This window comes from Saccopteryx bilineata, chromosome 2 (assembly GCF_036850765.1).
Source record: "Saccopteryx bilineata isolate mSacBil1 chromosome 2, mSacBil1_pri_phased_curated, whole genome shotgun sequence".
Classification (NCBI taxonomy): domain Eukaryota; kingdom Metazoa; phylum Chordata; class Mammalia; order Chiroptera; family Emballonuridae; genus Saccopteryx; species Saccopteryx bilineata.
This window is the reverse complement of record NC_089491.1, coordinates 268,334,633-268,358,263: the sequence shown is the minus strand read 5'-3', so window position 1 is coordinate 268,358,263 and position 23,631 is coordinate 268,334,633. Positions and strand designations below refer to the sequence as shown.

Genomic DNA, 23,631 nt, shown 5'->3' with positions numbered 1-23,631 from the left:
GACACTACTCTTAAGACAGTTGTGAGAATTCTCCTTATCAGTGCTGAGACCAACTGCCACCGGAGGAAAGACACAACCCACACTCAAGTTAGTTGCAAGAGGCACACAGGCAGTTTGTTCCTCACAAATCCTTTTGGCGTGCCTGGGCATAGCTGAAGGGGGCCCACCGGCATGCTCCTCTCAGCTGTCCTTGGTCAGAGTGGCGTGGAGACAGTCCACGTTCAATGCTGGAGTTTAGGCAACTACCACAGCAGTGGGGCCCCTGGGCCTGCTCAGAGAATCCTTCGAGGCAGGTGTTCCTGTCACCCTTATTTTATGGAAGAGGAGGCCGAGGCACAGAAAAGCCAGGCAACCTGGCCCCAAGGTCACAGAGTTCATAAGCTTGTTCCCACCCCGCTGTCCGTCACGCAGATACCCTGACTCAGGGAGGAAGAGCGCGCGGCACCATGGGCAGCGCTCACACGGTTCTGGGCTCCGCCCTAGAGCCTCCTTGGTTGGTAATGAGGGTCTGCCTGGGGAACCCCCCGATGGTGGTCAGGGGAGCGCAGAGGGGCTCTAAGCTGGAGAGGAGAGAAACCTACAGGGGTCTCAGACTCCCAGGGCACTGACCGCTGCCTGTGGTGGAGGGACCCCTGCCCCCTGGGCTGTCTGGTGGCCCTCATGTCCACCCTGCCGCCTGCAGCTCGGCTGCTGGCTTTTCCAATTCTGGTCACACTGTGCCCACACCTGCCCGCCGCCACTAGCTGTCCCTGGGCCTAGTTTGGGGTGAAAGCCTTGCTTATTAGTCAATCTGGATCCCACTTACTGTGAATTACCAGGCCTGATTGATATTCATGAGTGGATACATCTGAAACCTCGCTCGGCTGCCACGTGACTCCCTACCTCGGCAAGGAGGCTGTGGTGACCTGAGTAGCCGACAGGCAGCGGCAGCCCCCACACGGGGACACACAGCTCCTTGGGAGCAGCACCTGGCTGTCCCCAGTAGTGCTCGGGGCCGGGAGGTGCCAGCAGGGCTCTCCAGTCTGGGTGGGTGACAGTCCTGTTGCTGGTGTTTGGGGCAGAGCTCCGTGGGGGCCTTGGACTGCACCCCCAGCTCACCACTGGGCAGCGTTCAGTGAGGCTCAGACTGGGCCCTGGGCTGTCTCTCAGCACTCACTTCCCAGGGCCTGTAACCCACCCCAGGAGGGTCGGTCTCATCTCTGTGTTCAGAGGAAGCAGGTGCAGAGATTCAAACCTGGACAGCACAATCTAGGCTACGTGATTCTCAAAACCTGTGCTTCTGGGCTAAGGGCAGAGCCTAACCTCTCACCCCTGAGAGCTGGGATTTCTGAAAGTACCATCTTGTGGGTCCACTGGCTTTTGCTCCAGAAGCTGACCAGACGCAGCAAATAGTTGAGTCGAGAATAAGATACATGGACTGCGCTCCCTCCACCCCCAACTCACTTGGAGAGCTGGGTTCCCTTTTCTCCAGAAAACAAAACAAGACAAGAATCCCTGGAAGTATCGTATGTGGGGCCTTTGAATGACGCTCATGTGGGGTTAAGTTCTAATTCGGCTCGAAATGTAGAAACCGGACACAAACTGACCTAGAAAAGGACCCAAGAAGACCCCCAACAGCGGCCTGACTGCCTCCGTGGCATAAGGACCCCCATGCTTTAGCGGGGCAGATGGGCTCCTGGGAGAAAGACCACCTCCCAGTCCCTCCCTAAGACAGGGTTCACCACGTGACTGGGCCACAGGGTAGTGGACAGACGCCATGTGAGACCGTCCAGGCAGCAGGGGAGCTGTCCTGGGCCTTATGACGAGTTGACCTCGAAGGTGACAGGGCAGTTCGGAGGGAGCTGTGTCCCCACCACTGTGCAGCATCCCTCAGACCGCGGGCCTGCTCATCTTCCAACTGCCACACGACAGACGTCAAGAGCAAAAACATACAGTCACCGAAACAGTGTCTGCAGGGCCAGCACAGCCAGCGGTCCCTGGATCTGGAGCAGCCCATTCTCTAGATGAAGAGGCTGGCTTGCATTTTGAGGGCCAGAAAATATCTGTGGCTCACAACTGTTGCAGTGAGGTGCTTATACTGTGTGAACTGGAGGACCGAACCCATGAGAATACAGAAGGGGACAGGGGAGTAAGGGCTCGACCCAACCCACTCAACCCCATCCCCGCTCCTTTGGGGGACAGTTTGAGAACCGTGACCAAGACCAGCATCTCTGGCGATGTCCTATGTGGCCCACCATTATTGAGCTTCCTCCCTTGAGTGTGGTGGTGTGCCCATGGCTGGTAGCGACGCCCATAGGAAAGGGGCCCTGCCCTCCCCCGACACCTTCCTGGAATTAGCTTTGGAGCTCATTTCACCTTTCCAGCCTGTTTTCTCACCTGTGTGGTGAGGGTGACAGTCTCTGCCTTGTGACTCAGCTGAGCTGGTGACTGTGAGCATTCTGCAAATGGCAGGGTGACACACAGAGGTGGCGGCATTATCACCTGGGATCTTTTTGGGGACCGGGAGCAGGGAGGGCAGGAGCAGCTGCCACCCGCAAATCTGTACAACAGAAAATACTTGCTACTGGCCTGCACCCAGGGATGGGGCGCTGCAGCCCCCATGGGCCGTTGGCATGAAAGCTGCAATTAAGGGACATGGGTGTATTAAGGGAGCTGGAGGGGACGCAGCCCTGGCTTCTGGCAATGCTCTAATTGCACTGCAGGGTGCATTCAGTTCTGCCGCTGAGCCACAAGGCCCTGAGCTTGGGGCTGGGGCTGGCACCCTGTGGCCTCCTGGGTGGCGGGTGATGACGAGGGCCTCCCATGGGAATAAGGGACACTCCTGGACGTTGAAGGACAGGGTAACAACAGTGAGCACTGGTAGAGTGCTGACAGCATCCTCATTTAATCCTCACACCTCCAGTGAGGCTCTCAGAGAGGTCAAGGATGCTGGCTCAAGGTCACGTGGCTGGTAGGAGGCAGAGTGGGGATTCTGGCCCGGGGAGCCAGGAGCATGGAGTGCATGGAACTGAGAGTTTTGCTACAATGTGACCTTGTAGAAGCCGCTCGCCCTCTCTGGTCTGATTTCTGAGATGTCAAAGCAGAGGGGCTTGCTTTAGATCCTGTGGCAAAGGTGGCGTGAAGGGCCAGTTGGTAAATAGTTCAGGCTTTGTAGGCCATAAGCCTCTGCTGCAACTGCTCAACTCTGCAGCTGCAGCAGGCGGGCAGCCTTGAATGAGATGCAAACCGATGGGTGTGTCTGTGTGCTAATAAAACTTTATTTATACAAACAGCCAGCAGCTGGATTTAGCCGTCCGGCTGAAGTTGGCCAACCCCTGCTTTAGATACCTTTTTTATCACTTGTTATATTTAGGTGCTTATAATTTTCTTTATACCAATTTACTATATGGCTCATAAAAATTGTGGGATACTTTATCGCTTCATATTCATTTTGAGATATCCCCTAATTTTTCTGAGCAGTATATATACATATATGGTACCTCCTCAAGAGCTTGGAGAAATCATAGCTTGGCTGAGTTAGCTGTGCATCTGTATTTGTAACATATACATGACAATATCTCAAAAATTTAAAAAAAGTGTGCGGCTGCATAAAATCTGTGCAGCGGAGAGGCCTGCTGCCCACGCTCCGGGAGGCACGCTGACACCAGTGGTTCCCAAAGCGCTCAGGGCTGAGGGGAGGACGGGCCTGCGGGGGCTGGGCCGTGGACCCTGGCAGCGAGCACAGCAGTTCTGCTTTCCCCGTTGTCTGTGTTGGGTTCTGCATGAGACCTTTGTTTAGAAAAGGGGGTTCTGTGGCCAAAAGAGTTTGGAACCATCTAGAAGTGGCTTCAAAATGAACTGCAAACCTATGAAGGCCGAGCTCAGATTCCCTGGCCTACACAGGACTGATTTCCCCACCCTGCCTTTTTGGGGTCTTAAAACAGATGATTTCCCACTGTGCCTCTGGTCCAGCTCTGCTCACATGCCACCTCCTCAGGGAGCTTCCGTCAGCCCCTCTGGGCGCCCTGTGGAGAAAGAAGCCTCAGTGACCCCAGAGGAGGTAACGCCCAGTGCCCAGGGCTGGCCTGGCACATGGCAGGCTCTGCAAACGTCTGCTGGATGCACGCACCAAGGTTGAGTCCCCGAGGATGAGGCCACAGGCTCAGCCCTTGGGAGCCGAATGTTCTAGAGGGAGTCTCGGGGCCGCCCCACCACCCTCGCTCTCCACCCTGGAGCCTGAGGATGCCAGGGTGACACCATGCTGAGTCGTAACACTCACCCAGGGAGCGACGGCATGTGATGATATTAAATAACCATGGGCACAGGGCCAGCCCCTGCATCCTGTGCTGCCCCAGGGACAGGACAGCTGGGGGATAGGAACTCAGGCTTCCTGCTACGCGGCGCTAGGTGCCAGTCCTGCTGCCAGCCCTTTGTGTGGTGTCTTCTGGGGGAATGCCACCTGCCTCTCTGAGCCTCCATTCCTTCACCAGTAGTGCCAAACACCTCCTCCCCGCCAGGCAGGGGGAGGCTGCATGTCCCTGTTCTCCTGGTGTTTGCTGTTCAGATGTGAAAGCACAACACAGACCAAACCTTCACGGCTGTGGCAGTACAGGTGTTCCGAGGGCATCTAACAGGGGCCGGGCCGAGTCTGGACTGGGCTTGCAAAAGTCACCTCTGGGGAGGTGTCTGTTTCAATGGCTGGGGCAACACCGGAGAACAAATTATTACTGAGTATTCCCTTAATCTTTGAGTACTGATACTGCTGAAAACATAAACCTGACTATTATTTTGCTGAGCAAAGCTCAGCAAAACAGAGGCAGGCAGAGGAGGGAGCCCGAGAGGCACCTCCCAGACTGGAAGAGCGTGCTCCGTTTCTACAAGGTGTACCAAAGGGTTAAAGTCATTCTCATTAAAATTTAAATTTCAGCAGGCGCTCGCAGTCCTTTGAACGTTTGACTGGCAACCATTTCATATTTCAATCTCGGCAGAACAAATTGAATTAGATGTTGAAACCAAACTCGGCTCTGTTCACCAAAGCCTGCATGCTCAGCTCGCACTAATCCCTTCCTCGACGCCGCAGAGCACAGACAGGCGCTGCGAGGGCTGGCCTGGCCGCAAAAGACAAAAAGGCCCAAGGAGGCGGTAAAAGGGAAGGGGGAAAAACACGCGGGCAGGGGCTGCCGGAAATTTTCTGCCTGGAGTGTGCATTTCCAAGTCCAGGAGACAGACCAGCATGTGGATCCAGTGTTTTTAACCTTGAATCCTGGGCGCCCAACATGGCACCTTGGACACAGGGCCATCTACTAAGTGTTTGATGGATGGAAGGATGAATGGTTGGATGGATGGATAAATGAATGAATGAATGAATGAATGAATGAGGTGAGCATTACCCGGTCTGCCAGCCTCTGCCTCTGGTCTGTGCCCTTTCCACCTCGCCTTTCTGAGAGGCCACAAGGTGCCTGGAGCCCTCCCAGAGTCAAGGTGCTTCTGCTGGGTCCTGGGCTCCCTGTGGTCTCCTGATCCTTCACTCCAGCCCCTGCACCATGCAAGCCGGCTGGAGGATGCCAGCTGTGTCTCCCAGGAGGGAAGAGGCAGGCCTCCCTGCGTACCCAGGTATCACCCCACAGCTGTGGGCCTTTGCCAGTGGGGTGCTAACGAGGACCTTTTTTTAAACTGTGTAAGTTGGTGGAATGGCCCGAGCCTGGCTTTTAGACTATAGCTGCGATGGCATCCCACCTGAGTGACCCCAGGCTGGAACGGATTAGGAATAAACATGGCAACACTGTGGGGAAGGGTTGGCTTCTTTCCCAACCGTGCAGCTCGGCAACCACTGGCGCACCTGGGGCCGGGCCCTGGTTTGTGCAAGGACGCACCGGGTTAGTGCTGTGCCTGCTCAGCCTGCCTGGGGGCTGGGGGACAGTGGGCACCCTCTCTGGGCCGCCTTCCTGGATACACGGACTCCTTTCTACCATGTCCCCTTCCGGTGACTCCCTATGCTGTCCTGTGTCTCCGAGTTGGGGTCTGACATCCTTGAGCATTCACTGGGTGCAGCCCCCCCCCCAACTTTCCTCTTTAATTTATTTAGTGTTCACTGGACATGAAAGAGCCTGCTAAGTGCTTTCCATCCATAATCTTTTCGTTAATCCCAAAATAAAATTCTGCGAGGCAGGAATTCTTCTTGTACCCATTTTAAAGACAAGGAAATCAAGGCAGGAGATGCTGAGCCCCTTGCTACAGGTCACACAGGCAGTGGGTAGGGGAGCGGAGATTCCAACCCAGGCCTTCTTGGAACCGGGGCCCTCTGATCTCCTTCCCCACCCCTCCTGGTGGAATGCACCTCCTGTCACTTGTCTCTGTCCTCCTGTCTGGCCCCGGCCCCTCCTCACCCATCCAGGTGTCTGTGAAGCACTGTTCCCAGCTAGGCCCAGACCTTCAGGCTGGGACCACTGATGTCCTACCATCACTGTAAACTCATGAAGCCCCCTGTCTTGAAAGCTCTCTGATGCCCCACCGCCTCAGGGACAACAGTGACTGACGGTGGCCTGGAGTTCCCCCAGGTCACCCTCCACACTCGGGATGGCTGCCTTTCTCCTAAAAAGCTTTCCTGAGGTTGCTCTTCCCCGAGGGGGCGAGATGGCGCCTCCTCTGGGCCAGCCCAGAAATCACAAATCACCGAGCCTACTGTGCTGTCACCTCGCTGGCTATCCCTGACTTTGTTCCACAACGACAATGACCGTGACAATGGTCACAATAAAAATTGTAGCGGCCACACCCAGCTCCTCGCCCACACCCAGCCCCCCCTTCCCTTTGGTCACAGCACCTAGGGCAGTGGAATCTGACCTGGTGTCTCGGCAATCCTGGCCCTGTCCCTGCCCCCTTGGAAAACAACAGCTGCTTGAAACAGCCAGAAACTTCTAAAGCTGTGTGTCTCACCAGAAGAACCTACACGCCCTGACACAGTGCAGTGGAAAGAAATGGGGTGGACCCCAGCCACGTCATACTGAGAACGCTGTGGCCTGGGAGCCTGGTCACCCGAGGGTCTAGCCTGGGGAGGGGTGGCATCAGCCCCACCACACAACCCGCACTCAGAACGCTGTGGTCATTTGGTGTCCATAGGACACCCTGCTGTAAAGCAGGGACCAGCCACTCTGGGGTTATGTCTTCAGCCTGTCCTGTTAGTCCCCAGTGATGACAGGACCGATGAGGAAAGCCTGCCCATAGGGACCCGGGCAGATGCCCAGCCTCACAGAGCAGCAGGGCCGTGGAACATGGCTCGGGGCCCAGGGCACTCTGAAAGCTGGACGAAGACTACACACCTCAAGAGACCAAATTTTACACATAAAGATACAAGGTTCTTGGACTCTCAGTTGGAGCCCCACCCACAGGCCCCGAATTCAGAACAAGAGTGCTGATGGGCACCGATAGACTGATTTAGTCCAAGCACCATCTCTGAGGTAAGTATAATATCAGCACCATTTTATAGAAAAAGATGCTGAGGGTCAGAAGGGACCACAGCGGTCCAAGGTTACAGAGCTGGGGACAGCTAGGCCGATACTCGGGCCCAGTCACACGGGCTGTAGCTCTTAGTCTCCACTATCCCGCCTCCAGGTGTGTGCGGGGCACAGGCCCACCCAGTAGGGGAGGCGGAATCTCCAGCCTGGAGAAGGTGTGTGCAGCGGATATCCCAAGTCTGGGATAAGCCTTGGAATACTGCTTGCCAGGACTGGGGACCTGGATGCATGTCACAGGGCCCCTAGCCTGTGAGCAGGGGGAAGCCAGTAGTAGGGACACAGCTGGGCTCAACCAGCGAGAATGGTGTCTGGGCTCAGAGCTCGGGGCGTCACGAGCAGCTCAGAGGTCCCCCAGCCCCGAGGTCAGCAGGGCAGGGGACAACCCCTGGTGAGCAAACCAGGGCTTGCAGTCCTAAGTGATGAGGATGGCGTGGGACACAGGCCAAGCTCCAAGCTGTGAGTGGATGCAGGTGGGATCCAGCTCAGTAACCCTGGGGGGGGGGGGGGGAGAGGATCGAAGCTTGCACTGGGCCTGGGGTCTTTCACAAACCACCCCAGCCTTCCCTTTCTCACCTGAGCCCTATGAGCGGGGCCAGGCAGCGAGAAGGAGGCTGGGCCCGGGGAGGTCAGGTAACTGAGCTGGGCTTCTGACTGGAGCGGGAACCCTAACTCCAAGGAGCTGCCTTCACCCCTGGGCCTGTCTGTACCCCGACCTCCCTGCCAGCAGGATGGGACGCTGTCAGAGGAGCGAGTGGGAGAACTCATGTGAGAGCAGCACGGAGTCAGGCTGGCAGGGAGGCCCAGTGGTTTCAGCTGCTCCCAGACCCCCCGCCACGGACTTCCTAAGGTGGCCGGGCCCGGGCCTCCCACACTGGCACAGAGCGGGCGTCTGCAGCCCAGGGTCCCAGGCTCCGGACCAGCAGAGGGTGGGACTGCCTGCCCCCAACCCCTCCCCAAGCCCGCGTGGCAGAGAGCGCAGCAGCAGGGCGGCTGTCCCCGGGCCTCAGGGCCCTGGAGCACGTACCCTCTCGGCGCCGGCTCACAGCTGAAGGGCTTGCTCCTCACTGTCGTTCTCGCTGTCTCCCAGCTGCTCCAGGATCTCGTCCAACACCACAGACCGCTTCTTCTTCGGGGGCTCTGTGGGAGCCCAGATGGCAAGAGAGGAGAAAAGAACAGCCAAGAGGGTTGGAGGCAGAAGAGAGGGAGGGTGGGAGGGAGGGCGGGAGATGAGGGAATGGAAACACAAGAAGGGAAGAGGGAATGTGGTGAGAGGGGAGAAACAGAGGGAATGAGAGAAGGAGCATTGGGTGGGGTGGGGAGGGATGGGGGGAGAGGGGAGAAGCCATGAGAGGAGAGAGAGAGAAAGGCTGGTTAGTCATCAGCTTTGCTGTGGGCAGCTGCCTCTTTCGGGCCCAGAAACTCTCCTGCTCTGGGAGCCGCCCCTGCCCCACGTCCACCCACAGAGGAAAGGATTCCACGTCCTAGGGGAGGGAGGGAGGCGCCCTTCCAGGAGCTCGGGGTTGAGGGCTCCCTGAATGGGTTGGGGAATACTTGGAAACCCCCAGAGGGGCCGAGTCACGCCAGGGCAGAGGCTGAGGAGACAAGCGGTAGCTCCTGCTTTCCTGGAGGTCGCGGGCTCCTCCCCGTCCAGCGGCCGGTAGCCTAGGACAGGTGCTTCAGTAAATGTCATGTGAATAGAGGCTCAAGGATTCCAGAGGGGGTGTGGAGGGAGCCACAGTGAGAGGTGGCTGAGGAGAGGACAGACAATTTGACCTGGGCTTTCAGGACTGCAGAGGAGCTCTCTGAGAGGCGAGGAGGAGGGAATGTAGATGCCCCGCCCGAACGTTAGTTAGGAAGGGGTGTGGTGCGTGCGTGTCAGTCAGGATGGCGGTGTATTAACGCCCTACTCGCACTCTTCCACAATCCCACAACCACATCGGAACTACAGAACCATCACCCAGAACCAGCTGATGGCTAGCCAAATACAAGTCCGACAACCAGGGATTTAAAGAAGCCACACCGAGACTGGTAGGAGGGGTGGAAATGGACCAGGCTGGGCCCACACCCACGTGCGCCGCATAAAAATCGGGAGGGAGACCTTGGCAGCAGTGGTCGCTCCTGAGGAGCGAGGATGTCCCAGCCCCACACCAGGCCCCCAGCCCATGGTTCCAGCACCAGGAAGAGCAGTCCCTGTAAGTCCAGGCTGTAAAAACCAGCGGGAATTGAGGCTGGGGGAGACAGAGGGCTGCTGGAGTCCCTGGCGGTTCTCTTAGAGGGCCTGCGCATGGGCTTCCTCAGACTCCCTCCCTCCGAGCCCCAGGGCTGGGCAGCAGCTCCGAAGGCACTGGGGACACAGGGGAGGAACTGGATTGTCTGGCAGCAAGGTGAGAGCTGGGGGCAGCTCCCTCCCAGACAGACGTGCTGACACTGTTCCTTTGATGTCTCTCTGCTCACACAGCCAGCAGGCAGGCGCCATATCTGAGTCTACATCAACCTGGATATCACTGTTCACCCGGCCCTGACGATTCCCTGAGACCCCACCAAACTTTTAGGCCCACTCGAGTGGTTTCCAGTGGCTTTTCCATACAAATGGCCTGTCTTGACTAAGGCTTTAGATTTTTCCTAAAATCCCTCAGACAAGCAGCATCTGGCCTCAGCACACCCAGCAGCTCTCGCTGGGTGGCCCCAGGCCCTGCACTTGCAGTAGCTGGCATGCAGCTTGGCCTCACCTGGGCACCTCCAAGCCCAGCACAGGTAGCAGCCATCTGCAGATCATTTTGTAGCTCAAGCTGGGTGACGCTGGGCAGAACACAGGCGGTGACTGACCTTGGTCTGCGTCTCCCAGGAAGCCCCAAAGCCAGTGTACGCAGTGGATAGCATCTGACCACGTCAAAGCACCACCCAACCACCTCTACAGCGACACACTTAAGAGGCAAACCCCGTGGGCACCGGAGCCCTGCTGAAGTACATCCTGCTCTGCGGGGCGGGCCTGCATGGCTGATCCTCCACAGAGGTGGCGGTTGCAGCCAGCCCTTACAGGTGATTGGCCTCGGAGGGAGATCCCAAGCCCTCCGGAGGGGCATGACCCGGGCTGGCCCTCCCTCCAGGTGAGTTATATGTGCTCCCACCTTGAGACCTCCACATCCGCAGGACCCAGACCCTAAGCCCCAGCTGCCACGTCCCTCCTCAGAGAGGACTCCCCTGACCACTGTCTAAAACAGGACTGCCTACCCTCTGCACATCTCCCCTCAGCAGGCATTCCTGTTTGGGACACCGTCCCCTCCACTCTGTGTCCCCTGCCTTAGTGCACTGCCTGGCGCCTAGTAAGGACTTATTAACATTTGCTGACTCAGGGGGTGAGCAAACCCAGTGGGGACATGGCCGGATGCACCCTCAGCAGGGGTGTGGAAGGTGTGGGAGGCTGCTCCCCACCAGTCTGCCCGGGAGCCTCGAGTCCTGGCGGCTGTACCCCTCACTGTTAATCACGGAAAGGGAGAGGGGACAGGGTGGGCTGGGGGCAGGAGCGGCAGCCGTGGCTCAGCCACCCACTTCCTCTCCCGCTCCTCCTCAATGCTCTTGGCTTCCTTATAATTGCCAAGCTTTGGAGGTGCACAATGGCCTCTGGAAATTGAATTTGCGGGCAGGTAATAGGAGCCGGGAAATAGCTGGGCAGCAAGACAGGGCCTGCGGGCCTGTCCCTGATACCCCTCGCCGGCTTCTAACAATAGGAGGGAGCGGTGGTTGGGGGCACTGGCTCTGGCTGTGTCCAGGGCCCAGCACATAGTGGGTGCTCTGTAATCATCTGCAGAAGGGAAGGATGAATGGCTATAAGGTGAGTTTTTTTTTTAAGTTAGAACTGCTAATGTCGGCAGAGCTGGGAGGCACCTGAGGTGTCGTCTGGCCAGAGAAACAGAGGCTGGGGGAGGGGCGACTGGGCGACGCAGCCAGAAGAGGACGTGCACATGAGGCGGCACTTCACAAGCAGCAGTTCGTATGAGTTTCACAAGTACCCCCTTCAGGAGGTGGGTGCCATCACCCCCATTTCCTGGATAGGAGGACGGAGGGGCAGAGATGGACGCACCCCGAAGCCTGCTGGTGAACATGCGGCAGGCTCAGTGTGTCCAATTTGCATCCCGCACCTGCTGTCTGTGTTGTGGCAGGTGGGGTCTCCTGAGGGGTCCTGCCTTGGGGCTGGGGGCTAGCGCCCAGGGGCATGGCCAAGGTCATCCAAGTCCCTGTGAAAGCGCACGTGGTCACCACGTCTGGCTATAGAAGGGAGGCGCACTTGGCTTTGGCACTTCCCAGGCTGTGTGACCTCAGGCAGGGCACATACGTGTCTGAGATTCAATCCCCTAAATATAAAATAAGGGGGACAGGGCAGGTCGTCCACCTTCCCTCCTCTATGCCACCCTCTGCTGCCCCGGCTTCCCTGGCTGCCTGGAGCAGGGAACAGGTCCTCCGCCCCACAAACACCTCTCAGCACCATCGCCCTGCTCAGGAGGACGGCGTTGATGCCACAGCCCCACCACCGGCTTGGCCCCTCTGTGCCTCAGTTTTCTTAAACCGCAAAATGAGGAGACTAGTAATACCTACCCCTCACTGGGTTGTTCGGGGGGATTAAAGGAGTAAAAAGAGAAATGCCCGCGCCTGGGGAGGGCCCATCGATGGTGCCAACACATCTTTGTTGCTATTGCTACTATGAGAGATGTCGATGTGACAGGTCTCTCTTTGCCACTAGGCCCATGAGCGCCAACAGGTGGGGACCGTCACAGGAAGGCCAGCACATCAAGGCCAAAGGAGGCATGAGCCCTTCCCCACTCTCATTGGAAAACGGGGGCACAGAGGTACCTACAGACCACGGTGGGGCAGGGGGCGTGGGAGGCAGGCTGGCGGCTGGCTAGCTCCACAGCCTTGGAAGTAGACCATCTGAGGTCCCAGCTCTGCCGCTTAATGGCTCAGTGACCCTGGATGCTCCCTTCAGCCGTCTGGGTCAGTGCACTGGGGATGCAAACAGGACCTGCCTCCCGGCACCACTGTGAGTATGAATAAGTTCACTGGGGTCCACGCCTGGCATGCCACGCCTGCTCTCATGGGACTGGTGTCTCTGGCTCAGGTCAGCCCCCTGGTGCCCCCCACCCTGAGGACACAGCAGACCCTGAATTCCCACCAAACGCCACCTCGCACCCCCCCGCGGCCCTGCCTACGCGTGGAGCACCCTGCTTGCAGGGGGAACAGCTGCCGAAATCCCACTTCCCCGACATCAAAAGCCTCAGTGGGTTTTCACCAAACAAACATAATGCAGAACCGGAGAAAGGTGTAAAATAAATAAACAGAACAAGCTGTGCGTTTTTCTTCAGTGTTACAGCTGTACCCGAAGATAAACAGCAAGCGAGTGTCACCCAACAAACACACACAAGAAATTAACGTGACAGAAAGCTCCGCCGGCCCCCAACAACCCACGAGTCCTGCCCCCACCCCCCGCCCCCACCCTCCAACCACCATTTTGCATTTCTGGAGTTGCCACCTAATGATTTTATTTTTCAATTAATTCCTTGACAGAATGCCAGCCCGTGTCTCTCTGCCGTCCCTGGCTGGCGCGGTCGCCCTGTGTGGAAGGCACAGGCAGGCAGAGAGAAAGGCGCAAGCGGGTGGGCGGGGGGCTGTCAGGAGGATGAGAGAAAGCACGTCACGGGTTTTGTTCTGGAGGCATAATGTCGAGGAAAGGTGGCTGGGGAGGGGACAGGAGCGCGGCCGGTCGGGACGTCCTGAAAGGCACCCTGAGCTGAGCCAGGCTTCTGAGCCGAGGGCGGGTGGTGCCGGCTGGAGCCAGGCCGCTTGGGGGAAGGCCACTGCTCCTGGCCAGGCGACCTGGGGCCGGGCCTGCCGTCCCAGCACAGGACCAGTGCCAAGGGCACATTACCATATTACAAGTATGAACACACTCGGGGCCCAGCACACTATGAGCGCTCAATAAAGGTGAGCCCTTCCTCTGGGCATTAATGGAAGCTGTTCTTGTCACTTCCCTCCTCTGTGAAACCCGGGACAGACAGATGCAGAGGACTCGGCCACATGATTCTGGTGGTCATGTACCCACAGCACTAGCAAGCAGCTCTGGGACACAGCAATGGTCCCCAACTGGTGGGCCAAGGGCTTTCTCAGGCCACAGGGAAACACATGGGCCTGGGGACTGAAGGGAGTTACTTAACTCGGTACCTCAGTATTCCTCTCTGTTAAATGGGGACAGTGCCTGCTCTCCTGGTCCCATGGGGGCGTGGAGGGTTTGTCTTCAGTCACTCATAGCAAGTGTTCCCAGAGCACCGACCATGTGGGCTACAGCACCAAGAAAGCCTCAGAGGGTACAATGAACCACCGGCTCACTAGAGGATGTGCTGGAGTCCCAGGTGGGCAGAGCTGGCGTCCCCGACTTTTACTCGAGTTCCTTCCTGTAGGAAGGGCATCGTGCCCACTGTGGGACATAAGGAGACAGAGCACTTAGCTCAGGACCAGACCTGCGGGGTGTCGAGCAGTAACCATCAGAAGTGACACAAAAGTGTTGTGCACGGACACCCCAAAGGTGGCCGAGCCAGTGCTGAAAGCTGAGAGGGAGGAGCTGGTGTTCCTGGTTCCTGGTCCCTTCAGGCTCTGGGCAGCAGGGGGGTGGACTTCAGAAAACCCATGAGCTGGGTGACATTGTTGTCCTATTTGTCAGATGTGGAAGCAGCAACTCTGGGGCTCGCGGGGGGGGGGGGGAGTCACGTGACCACACTTTCCCCAGAGGGCCTTCGCATCACTGCATAGTGATGCTTATGGTCCCAGCTCAGCTGCCCGACCTAAGGTGGAGACACTAGCCCAACCCTCCTTAGAAAGAACTTCTTAGTAGGAAAGGTGTAAAACCATTTCACGTGACTGCCCACCTGCCTGCACCAGCAATTCTCACAAGAGGTCAGCAGTTCTCAACCTAACCACTGGATAGAATCATCTAGAAAACCACTGGACTTGGCTCTACTCCCATGGGTTCTGACGTGATGGCCTGGGATGGGCACTAGCTATTGAGATTGCTCTGGTTACTGCTGAGCCTAAACTCAGTGCCGAGGACTTGGTCTTGCATGTGTTTGCATTAGTTACTGACACTCGAGGGGCTGTGCAACCAGAGAGGAAGGGGAGTGTCCAGATGACAGTGACTCAGTGCAGAGCAAGAGAGAAAAACGAAGCAGAAAAGGTTGGAAGGCATCCCCTACTCCCTGCTGCAGACCTGGATGGATCCTTCGATTTCAAGGGGTTTGGTTGACATTAGCTCCCTGCCCCCTTCTCTTGGCACAGGTCCTAGGTTGGGGGAATAGGCGGAAAGGGAGGAAATGGTAATGATGCCACACAGGTCTGAGGTGAGATGATATCTGTACCTGAATTTGTGTGTGCAAAGGCCTGAGGCAGCCAGGTAGAAATGTGATACAGTCAGGTGGTCTGAGTGGGTGGACCATAGGGATGGCTGCGGACTATGGCAAAAGAAAAACCCGTGCCACTCAGCTCCAGCTACCCCATCAGGATGCAGAACCAGGGTAGCCAGACCTTATTTTTCAAGAGAAGCCAGGCTCTCAAATTTCAGGCCAAATCCAATAGCAAAAGAGTGGCAATCAGTAACAACACTTTTTTTTTTCATGTCTTGTAGGCAACATTAAGGTCTGTGGCTAATCTCCACTGACATCTTGCCCACGTGGCCTCTGACTTAGTCTCTCCTGTCTACAAAACCCCACTGGCTTCCCTTGTGATCGTGAAGCAGTAATAACAGCCTCTTCGCCTGCGTGTTTTCCTTGGGCTTCTCTGGCCTGGGCTGGCCTCCAGTTCAGAAACAAAACAGGCTGCCCCCTGCCGCCAGCCACAACCCTGGAGGGAAGTCCACCCTTCTCCTGCCCGGATTTCCAGCACTCTGGTCCCCATTCCCCAGAACCCTCGTCCAATCCGGGCCCAGCCCCTTCCCCTCCCAAGTTGCTCTGAAATTCCCCTTCTGTCAGTTTAATTCCGTGATGGATGAGGAAGAGCAGGAGAAATGGCCCGCACAGCTGGTTTCCCCGTTACCCCTAGCAGGGAATCCTGGCCTCGCCGGCGACGGCTGAGTGAAATGTTTGCGGAATGCAGAGAACACAAGTCAATAACAATTTAGCTGGATTGGGAGCAAGTACCTTCCTGCACGGACAGCCGCTCCCGGGGGAAGGGGCCAAGAGTATGCAGGATATTGCCGAAGCGCTTGGAAATATTTCCAAAACACCACTCAGAGAGGCTGGGGGCGTGGGAGGGGGTGACCCGGAGGACACCTGCCCCGGCTTGCCCAGCCGCCCCAGCAGCTCTGTAGGGACAAGCTTTCCACATCAGGAGCATGGCTCCCTCCCGAAGGCCAGACATGTGCACCCCTGCTAGCGGCTGCCACCTAGGCGCTACCTTGGCTGAAATGATTCCTGCTTCTTCTTCTCTAGATGCAGCCTCCACCAGCAGGGAGGGCGGGGGCGTGTGAGAAAGAGCTGGTCTCCAGGCCATGTCTGCTCTCTCCCAGGGCCACCTGCCAGCACCTGGGGGTGTGCGGGGCAGGGGGGCAAAGCACACCCCTCTGCACAGGGAAGGGGCCCCACCTCCTATTCCAGGGACACAATACCTCCTACGGGCCCCTAACTCCCCAGTGGCCTTTGCTGCCTGGGTCAGAACCCTCTGTGGCAATCCAGGACAGTTCCCTCACCTGCCTCCCGCTGGGGCCCTCAGCACACCTGGAGTGAGGACTGTTACAGCCAAGCCTTAAGGAGGGCACAAGCACCCAAATGGAGGAATGAAGGCAAGGAGGGCACAGCTTATAGGGCCTGTCTGTCTCCAGGGAGCTCAGAGAACCATGGCACAGAGATATTTTGAATAATAAATTCTGTGACTTCACATACTCGCCTGAACTTTCTTGACTATGATTTTTAAAGCCCGACAATTATGTTTTCATGGCCAAGATCAAGGAGGCATATTTGCGAGGGCCAACCTGGGGATAACGGGCTCTCCTGGTCCCCGATCTTTTGAAAACGTGCTGTCTTATGAGTGATTAAGTTATGGAAGGGAGGGGCGGGGTTGGTGAACTGTTGCAGGCTTTAAATATCACCAGGGTGCTGATGACTTCCAAATTTATATCTCAGCCCAGACTTTGCCCCTGAGCTCCGAACTCATAGATCTATTTGCTTGACATCTTGCAGGGAGTCCTAATAGGAATCTCAAACCTAGTGTCCAGCTCCTCCCTTCTCCCCCTCCCTCTCAGCGTCCTGGGCCTCGTTATCACGCGGCACCTCCATGCTCCGAGTGGCTCAGAGCAAAGAGCTCTGCCCCTGCCTCACTTTCCCTCCAGACTTCCAAAGGAAGCAAGTCTGGCTGGCTCTACCTTCAGCACAGTGCTCAGCCCACCTGTTTCTTCCCAACCCCTGGTCTCTGTCCCTGCCCAGGCCATCGTCCCCGCTTGCCGGGATGACTACAATGGGACCTCTACCTCTATTCTTGTCCCCCTACAATGCGTGCCCCACACAGTGGTGAGGATGAGGTCCGGCCATGTAAATCAAGCATGGCACTCCCCTCTTTAATCTTCTAGGGACTTTCCTCCATATCCTGAGTAAAAGCCAGGCTCCCTGCCACACCCACAAGGCCCCACAGGGAACCCTGCTTGTTTCCAACGGCTCCCCACCCTGGACTTGTTCTCTAGCCAGGATGGCCTGTTAGGAACAAGCTTCTGCCCCAGGGCCTTTGCACTTGTGTAACCTCTGCCAGGAATGTCTCCCCCCAGGTCTTTGGTTGGAGGCCCCTTCCCGCTCTCCCGGGCAGACAGCCCCATGTTCACCGCTCTATCCTCAGTGCTGAGGAAGGCTTGATAACTAGCTGACACTAAGATGAGTGAAGGAACGAATAAAAGTGGAGGGAGGAATAAAGCTGTGGGACCTCCCTTCTGGAGACAGTGGAGTCCATCAGCAGAGGCCTCTAGCCAGAGGACAAGGAGGCAGCTACGAGGCCCCCAGAATTGTATGCTCTCTGAGGGAAGGGGGGTCATGGTGGGAGGAGTTAGCCACCACAGCTTTTGGATGAAATAAAAGCGGCCATTTCACAAGGCTTAGGGACCATAAACTTTTTCTGTAAAGGGCAAGACAGTCAATATTTTGGGTTTTATGGGCCATGAGGTCTCCGTCACAAACACTCAACTCTGCCCTCGCGGGGTGGGGTGAGGACACAGCCATAGTCACACTATGCGCACACAGCGCACGGCCATGCGCCAGAAAACCTCTCTTCACAGAGCAAGGCTGCAGGCTGCGTCTGGCTGTCGCTGTAACTTACAACCACAGCCTGACCTGGACTGGGGGCCCACATCAGATAAAGGGGGGCGATTTGGAATTTGGGAACTGCCAGGATACAGGGAGAGCCGAAACAGGGTTTGTGTTCTGCAGTGTATAGAGCTGAGTGCCCTCAGGCAAGTCACCAGACCTATCTGGTCTCCTAGTGCCCCTCAGACAAATGGGAGCAGAGTCCCTCTCCAGGGACTTGTGAGGCTATAATGACATGGAGCACAGAACAGCACTCGGCATTGCCCCCTGCACACGGCAGGTCCTCAACAAAGCTCTCTCCCCCTTACTCATTCACCGGACTCGATCTTTAACAAGAAGTCACGTGCCTGCCTCTTTTCAGACCGGTAGTGTTCCCAGGTTCAAGGTCGGGCAGATCTGGCTTCCGCCCACCAGGGCCCCTGGGCTGGCTGCACGCCTCACTGACCTGGGGCCAGGGGCACGGTGTCCGGCTTCGCTGAGTCCCGGTTCCCGGCCTGTGCGAGGACGGTGAAGGTGAACGGAGCTGACACTCGCCCCATGCGTAGTCCATATTACATGCTCAATTAGGACGGGCCATTCTGACGACGAGGTTCTCATTTACTTTCGTTTATTCACACACGGTGAGTGAGCACCCACTCTACACTAGACACAGGGCCACGGTAGGGGGCGCGAAGAGGGTCTTGTCCCCCAGAGGATTAAAGTCTGGCGGAAGAGGAGATACTAGACGGTCGCACACATGAACACAAAGCAGCAGGAAGCTGAGGTGAGGGTGTGACGGGGGAATGGAGAGGAAAAGGGGAGTCAGGGACCACTTGAATCTCTGACGCTGGCTCAGCCCGGTAAGTATGGGGATGGGGGGGCAGGGGGACTGGCTGACGGGACTGGGCTCCAGTACTCAGGCCCTTCCCCTGCCCGGCTGGGAGGGCAGCTGCGTGCTCGAGGCCAGTGACCAATGGGACAGGCATCCCATCTGTGCCCGGCCTGGCTCGGGCGGGCGGGGGACGGCGCCGATGCCAGCCACTTGCCATGCGGGTCATGTCTGCGCTCCCAGCTCTGTAGGTGAAAGGTGCAGGCGCTAACCACAGCCCATCAGTCCTCCCAGCTGGAATAAGACAACGCGGGGAAGCAGAGCCGAGCTCCCGGCCAAATAAAAGCCTGTTTGCCCGGCCTCCCCGGCTGCGCGTGCTCGAAAACAGAGGGTTCTGCGGGTGGATTGCTTCCGCGCCATTATATTCTCTCGGCGTGCTCGCAGGGACCGCGGCCTGCCAGGCCCTGAAAGCTTCTCGATGCCGCGACCCTGCTGGTTTGTAACATGCTCGGGAAGAAAAGGGCACAGCCAGTGGCCGGCTTTCCTCTTTCTTCCCTCCTGGCTCTCTCTTTCCACCCCCCCACAGGCGAGGCTCCAGAGTGCTGGCCGGGCTGGAGGGGATGGACGGACGGATGCAACACCGGGATGCTGGGGTGCGGAGGGAGGCGGGGGCAGGACCGGGGAAGGGGAGGGCGACTGTGCAGAACGGCCGTCTCACTATTCCGGTCCTTTTCCGAAAGCACCTCTGTCCGTCGTCCAGGCCTTGGCCTCATCAGGGCAACTTTTCAAATGACCTTCAAAGACCTGCTCTCTGCTGTTCAATTTCATGGGTATTTTCATCAGCATCAACTTTTAAGGGGAAATATAACCTTGCCCTTATCCAGGGACAATGGATCAAATGAAGGCCTCCACCTGGTGGGGCGGGGGGGGGGGCAGGAAGTATTAGGGGGTTTAAACCTAAATCAACATTTTCCGATTGTCAGTGAGGGACCCCAGATAAACGGCAGCACCAGACTGTGCAAATGGCATGTTTATTTCTCACAACTGTGCCAAAAAGCAAGACACTGGGGGACACTGCTCTGTGTCACTACTGTGTACTAATAGTGCCCACCACGTGCCACACACAGGGCTATGCGCTGGAGACAGGAGAGACCAGGTGCATCCAGAGTCGGATGCCACACACCTGAGCACTGCCCTGCGGTTAGGTACGGTCACATTCTCTCTCTCTCTCTCTCTCTCTCTCTCTCTCTCACACACACACACACACACACACACACGCACACGCGCACATGCTTGTTACTGTCCAACCTTATGAAAACCAGGGCTCTCTCCTTTATGTCTCATTCCTCTGTCCACAGAGCATCCTTCCTCAGAATGCAAGCTACACGGGGACTATTCCTGGCAGCCCAGAGAAGAAAGCAGAGCCAGTGCCTGGAGGGGGAAGCCAGGGTGAACAGCATTTGTGTCACATGCCCACTGTGCACAGGACCTTTATAGACATCACCTCCTGTAAGGCCCACAATTCCCCTAATCAGGTTGGCGCCCTGGTCCATTGTACAGATGACAAAGCTGAGGCCAACTGACGTGCCTGTCACAGAACAGGTATGGGGACACGCACTGGGGTAAAACGTGAGAGTTACATACATCCACTGATATGAAGATGCAGTCCAGCCGGATTGCTAAAAGCCCAGGTCTGACCTCTGACTCAGCCACTAGCAGCTGGGTGCCCGTGGGCGAGTTATCTGCCTTCTCTGGGCCTCAGTTTCCTTCTTTTTGAAACAGGATAATGACAGTATTTATCTCCTAGGATTCTGTAGGATTAACACTTGTGAAAGGCTGTAGACAGGTCCTGGCCTGGAACAAGGCCTAACAGACCAAGGTTCTTATAGTAATAATAATAATGTGTCATCTAGCCTGAGCTGCACATCGAGCTGTCCACCTTGACCTAGGCTCGTCAGGGACCTGCAGGAGGAGAGGCTGGTCTGGGGACTTGGCAGCTCCCAGGCTGGTCAGCTGCAGAAGCTGAGCCCCAGGCGTAGGGGTGAACTCGGGGTAATGACACTGACTTCACCGGCCACAATGAGGGCTCTGGCTGGGGCCACCACTCTACTCTCTCCACTCCAGCCACTTCCCACTGTCCCAGAGGGCAGCTTGGAGGCCTCGTGTCACTAGCAAGCTTCCTGCTGGGCCCTACTGAATGGTTAAGATGCTTGCCTTTCATCCCAAAGCCCACATTCCACAGGGAGCCCTTTGTGGTGGCCGTGGTGCTCTGGGGCTCGGGCTGGGCAAATGGGGCTCCCGGGCTCCGCCGAAGCTCTGAGTGCCTTCCTGGCAGAGCTCAGAGCTGGGCGGGAACTGGGCCTGGGTCCCACCTGCACGGAGTCTGCCAGGACCCAGGGAGCTCTGAACAATGCGGATTTGGACACTAACGAGCTGGGCACTTTTCGCCACAGGGAAGGGGAGGAACAGGGTGAAAAGGGTCCAGCCAGGAGGGCAGGAGGCCAGCAGCCCTATTTTGAACATTCAGGGCTGCCGTGGGCACCCCGTTGCCTGAGGAGATCAGACAGACAATGGAGTAGGTGGGTGAGGGGCTGACATTTCCAGAGCACCTGTACTCCCCCTCTCCCCCCAGCGTCCTGCTTACTTGGGGAGGCCGAACAGAACCCTCACCAGAGGATGGGGCATGACAGTGGACTGCTTTCACCTCTGACTACCTGTGCGACCCCAGGCAAGTTACTTCACCTCTGTGCGCCTCAGTCCCTCCATCTGTAAAATGGGAAGATTAATGGCAGCCACCTCCTATGTGTGTTGGTGGGTGAAAAAGAAAAAAGAAAAAAAGAAAAAAAGGCAGCCCGTGCCCTTTTGTTATTACCCTGGTAAAATTCTCAGCGATTCCAGAAGCTGGTGCCTTTGCTAACCTCGTGTGTAAAATGGGGAATGGAAGCCCAGAGGCCACAGGGCCTTGTCCTGGGACACTCGGCCAGGAAGCAACAGAAGCCGGGTCTTGTTGACTTTAAGGTCAATGCTCGTTCTCCCAAAGCCACCCTTTTGGGAGCCGGACCTTAGAGAAAATCTGATGCCAGCAAGAAATCCTCCTGCCAGAGTGCTAGTCGCACACACACACAAACACAGATGCACACAGGCATGCACACAGCACTTCTAGGTGTTCACTGTCGCTCTGAAGGCTGCGCAGACTCGGACCCTAGGACCCACAAAGACGTGGTTTCACAGATTCTGGGTAAAACATCCCCATCTCCTCCTATTTTGCTGTGTGCAGGAGAGAACGTTCTTTTGTTTTCAAAGGATGACCACATGCTTCTTTGGAAAGAAGTACTGTGGAAACGTCAGTAATTAATTTCAGACTCTTCGGCTCCCGAACTCTCAGGCCACCTTCTGCCGCCTGTTCATGCCCCACACAGGTAAGGCCAGCTTGGAGTCCAACACTCGGCCGTGCTTGCTAGTGACCCCTCCAGACGGCGGCATTGTGATGACATCTTGTCTCCTGTCTCAGCCAGGCACTGCTGCCCCCACCCCCCAGCCACATGCCCTGAGGTTTGGGCCACCAGATCCACCCTCTGTCCTGCTCTGTGCCCCAGGTGTCACTAGGGGACTGGCCTTTTCCTCATCTGCATGTGGGGACAGTCACATGTACACCACAGGGTTTCTACTAGGCCATGCCAACTCTAAAGGGCCATATGATGTTTTTCATTACAATTTATTATTTATTCCTTCTGTCTCTGGAAGGAACCCTGTAGATCAGGGGTAGTCAACCTTTTTATACCTACTGCCCACTTTTGTATCTCTGTTAGTAAAATTTTCTAACCGCCCACTGGTTCCACAGTAATGGTGATTTATAAAGTAGGGAAGTAACTTTACTTTATAAATTTATAAAGCAGAGTTACAGCAAGTTAAAGCATATAATAATAATTACTTACCAAGTACTTTATGTTGGATTTTTGCTAAGTTTGGCAGAATAAATCTTTATAAAACAACTTACTATAGTTAAATCTATCTTTTTATTTATACTTTGGTTGCTTCGCTACCGCCCACAATGAAAGCAGGAACGCCCACTAGTGGGCGGTAGGGACCAGGCTGACTACCACTGCTCTAGATTCTAAGAACAGCGTCTGGCTGAATCAGGATGAAGGAAGCCACACAGGAGACACTCATCCCCCCCCAGATCTAATTAAGGACTAAGACCTCTGAAAATGGCATTTGCTGGTATAATGCAGTGTGTGTGTGTGGGGGGGGGGTTGGAGGGAGGGGCTCTAAGTGTTGCTCTGGAGTTCAAATCTCAGCTCTGCCACTTTCTACCTGAGTGACCCTGGACACATCGCTGAGCCTCAGTTTCTTTGCCTACAAAATGGGGACAGCAGTGCCCACAGCTGTCTGTACGACAAAACAGTGTGTTATATCCTGAGGGTGGCCCCTGGCACAGAGCAAGTCCCTTCTGAACAAGAGCTGTCATGGGTCACTTCCATGACAGCTGGTCTCAGTTCACGCATCCATAAAGGAGGGCTAATCGTGCCCACCTTACAGGCTGGTGCGGAATTAAAGGGAAGATTCACACAAATCAACGACCGTCTTCATTACTATGATTATGGCATCATCCCCATCCGGGTCTTGGCCCACGGCTGACCTGTGGCCGTGGAGACAGCCAATCCTGCAGAAACGCTCCTGAGTGAAGCGAGGCAATAATGCTGTCCACAGAGCTCAATGTATTGAAGGGGCTTCTCTCCAGAGTCAGGCACAGTGCTGAGCCGGCACTCCTCGCTGGCCCCGGGGGTGGGCGGCGGGCGGCCGGGGAAAGTCCCTTACATAAACATTTGCCGACGGGTGCATTTGGACCTGTCAATGGCTGTCGATAAGGATAGGTTCTTTTTCTGCATGGCAGGATTTGGGGACTTACCGAGTTGTAGGCTGGTGACTGTGTACTTAGCCCTGACTTGACTGGTTTCTTGTTCACTTCTACTCACATTTTTCCCAGCTTTGGACTGACAGCCCGGCCTGT

At 56.4% G+C, this 23,631-nt stretch overlaps 1 protein-coding gene across 2 annotated transcripts in view; it reads right to left on the bottom strand.

The window, feature by feature from the left end:
* RBM19 (RNA binding motif protein 19) overlaps positions 1-23,631 on the bottom strand; it is a 129,142-nt gene that overhangs the window by 6,122 nt on the left and 99,389 nt on the right. The window contains exons 24-25 of one of the 2 annotated variants that reach the window (XM_066260501.1): positions 8,515-8,627; positions 3,272-4,004 (exon numbers count right to left, since the gene is read on the bottom strand). In XM_066260501.1, the coding sequence (XP_066116598.1) occupies positions 8,530-8,627 (98 nt within the window). In that variant the 3' untranslated portion in view covers positions 3,272-4,004; positions 8,515-8,529. Of the gene's footprint in view, positions 1-3,271; positions 4,005-8,514; positions 8,628-23,631 lie in introns of those variants that run through there. The other variant, XM_066260500.1, reaches the window with a different exon arrangement.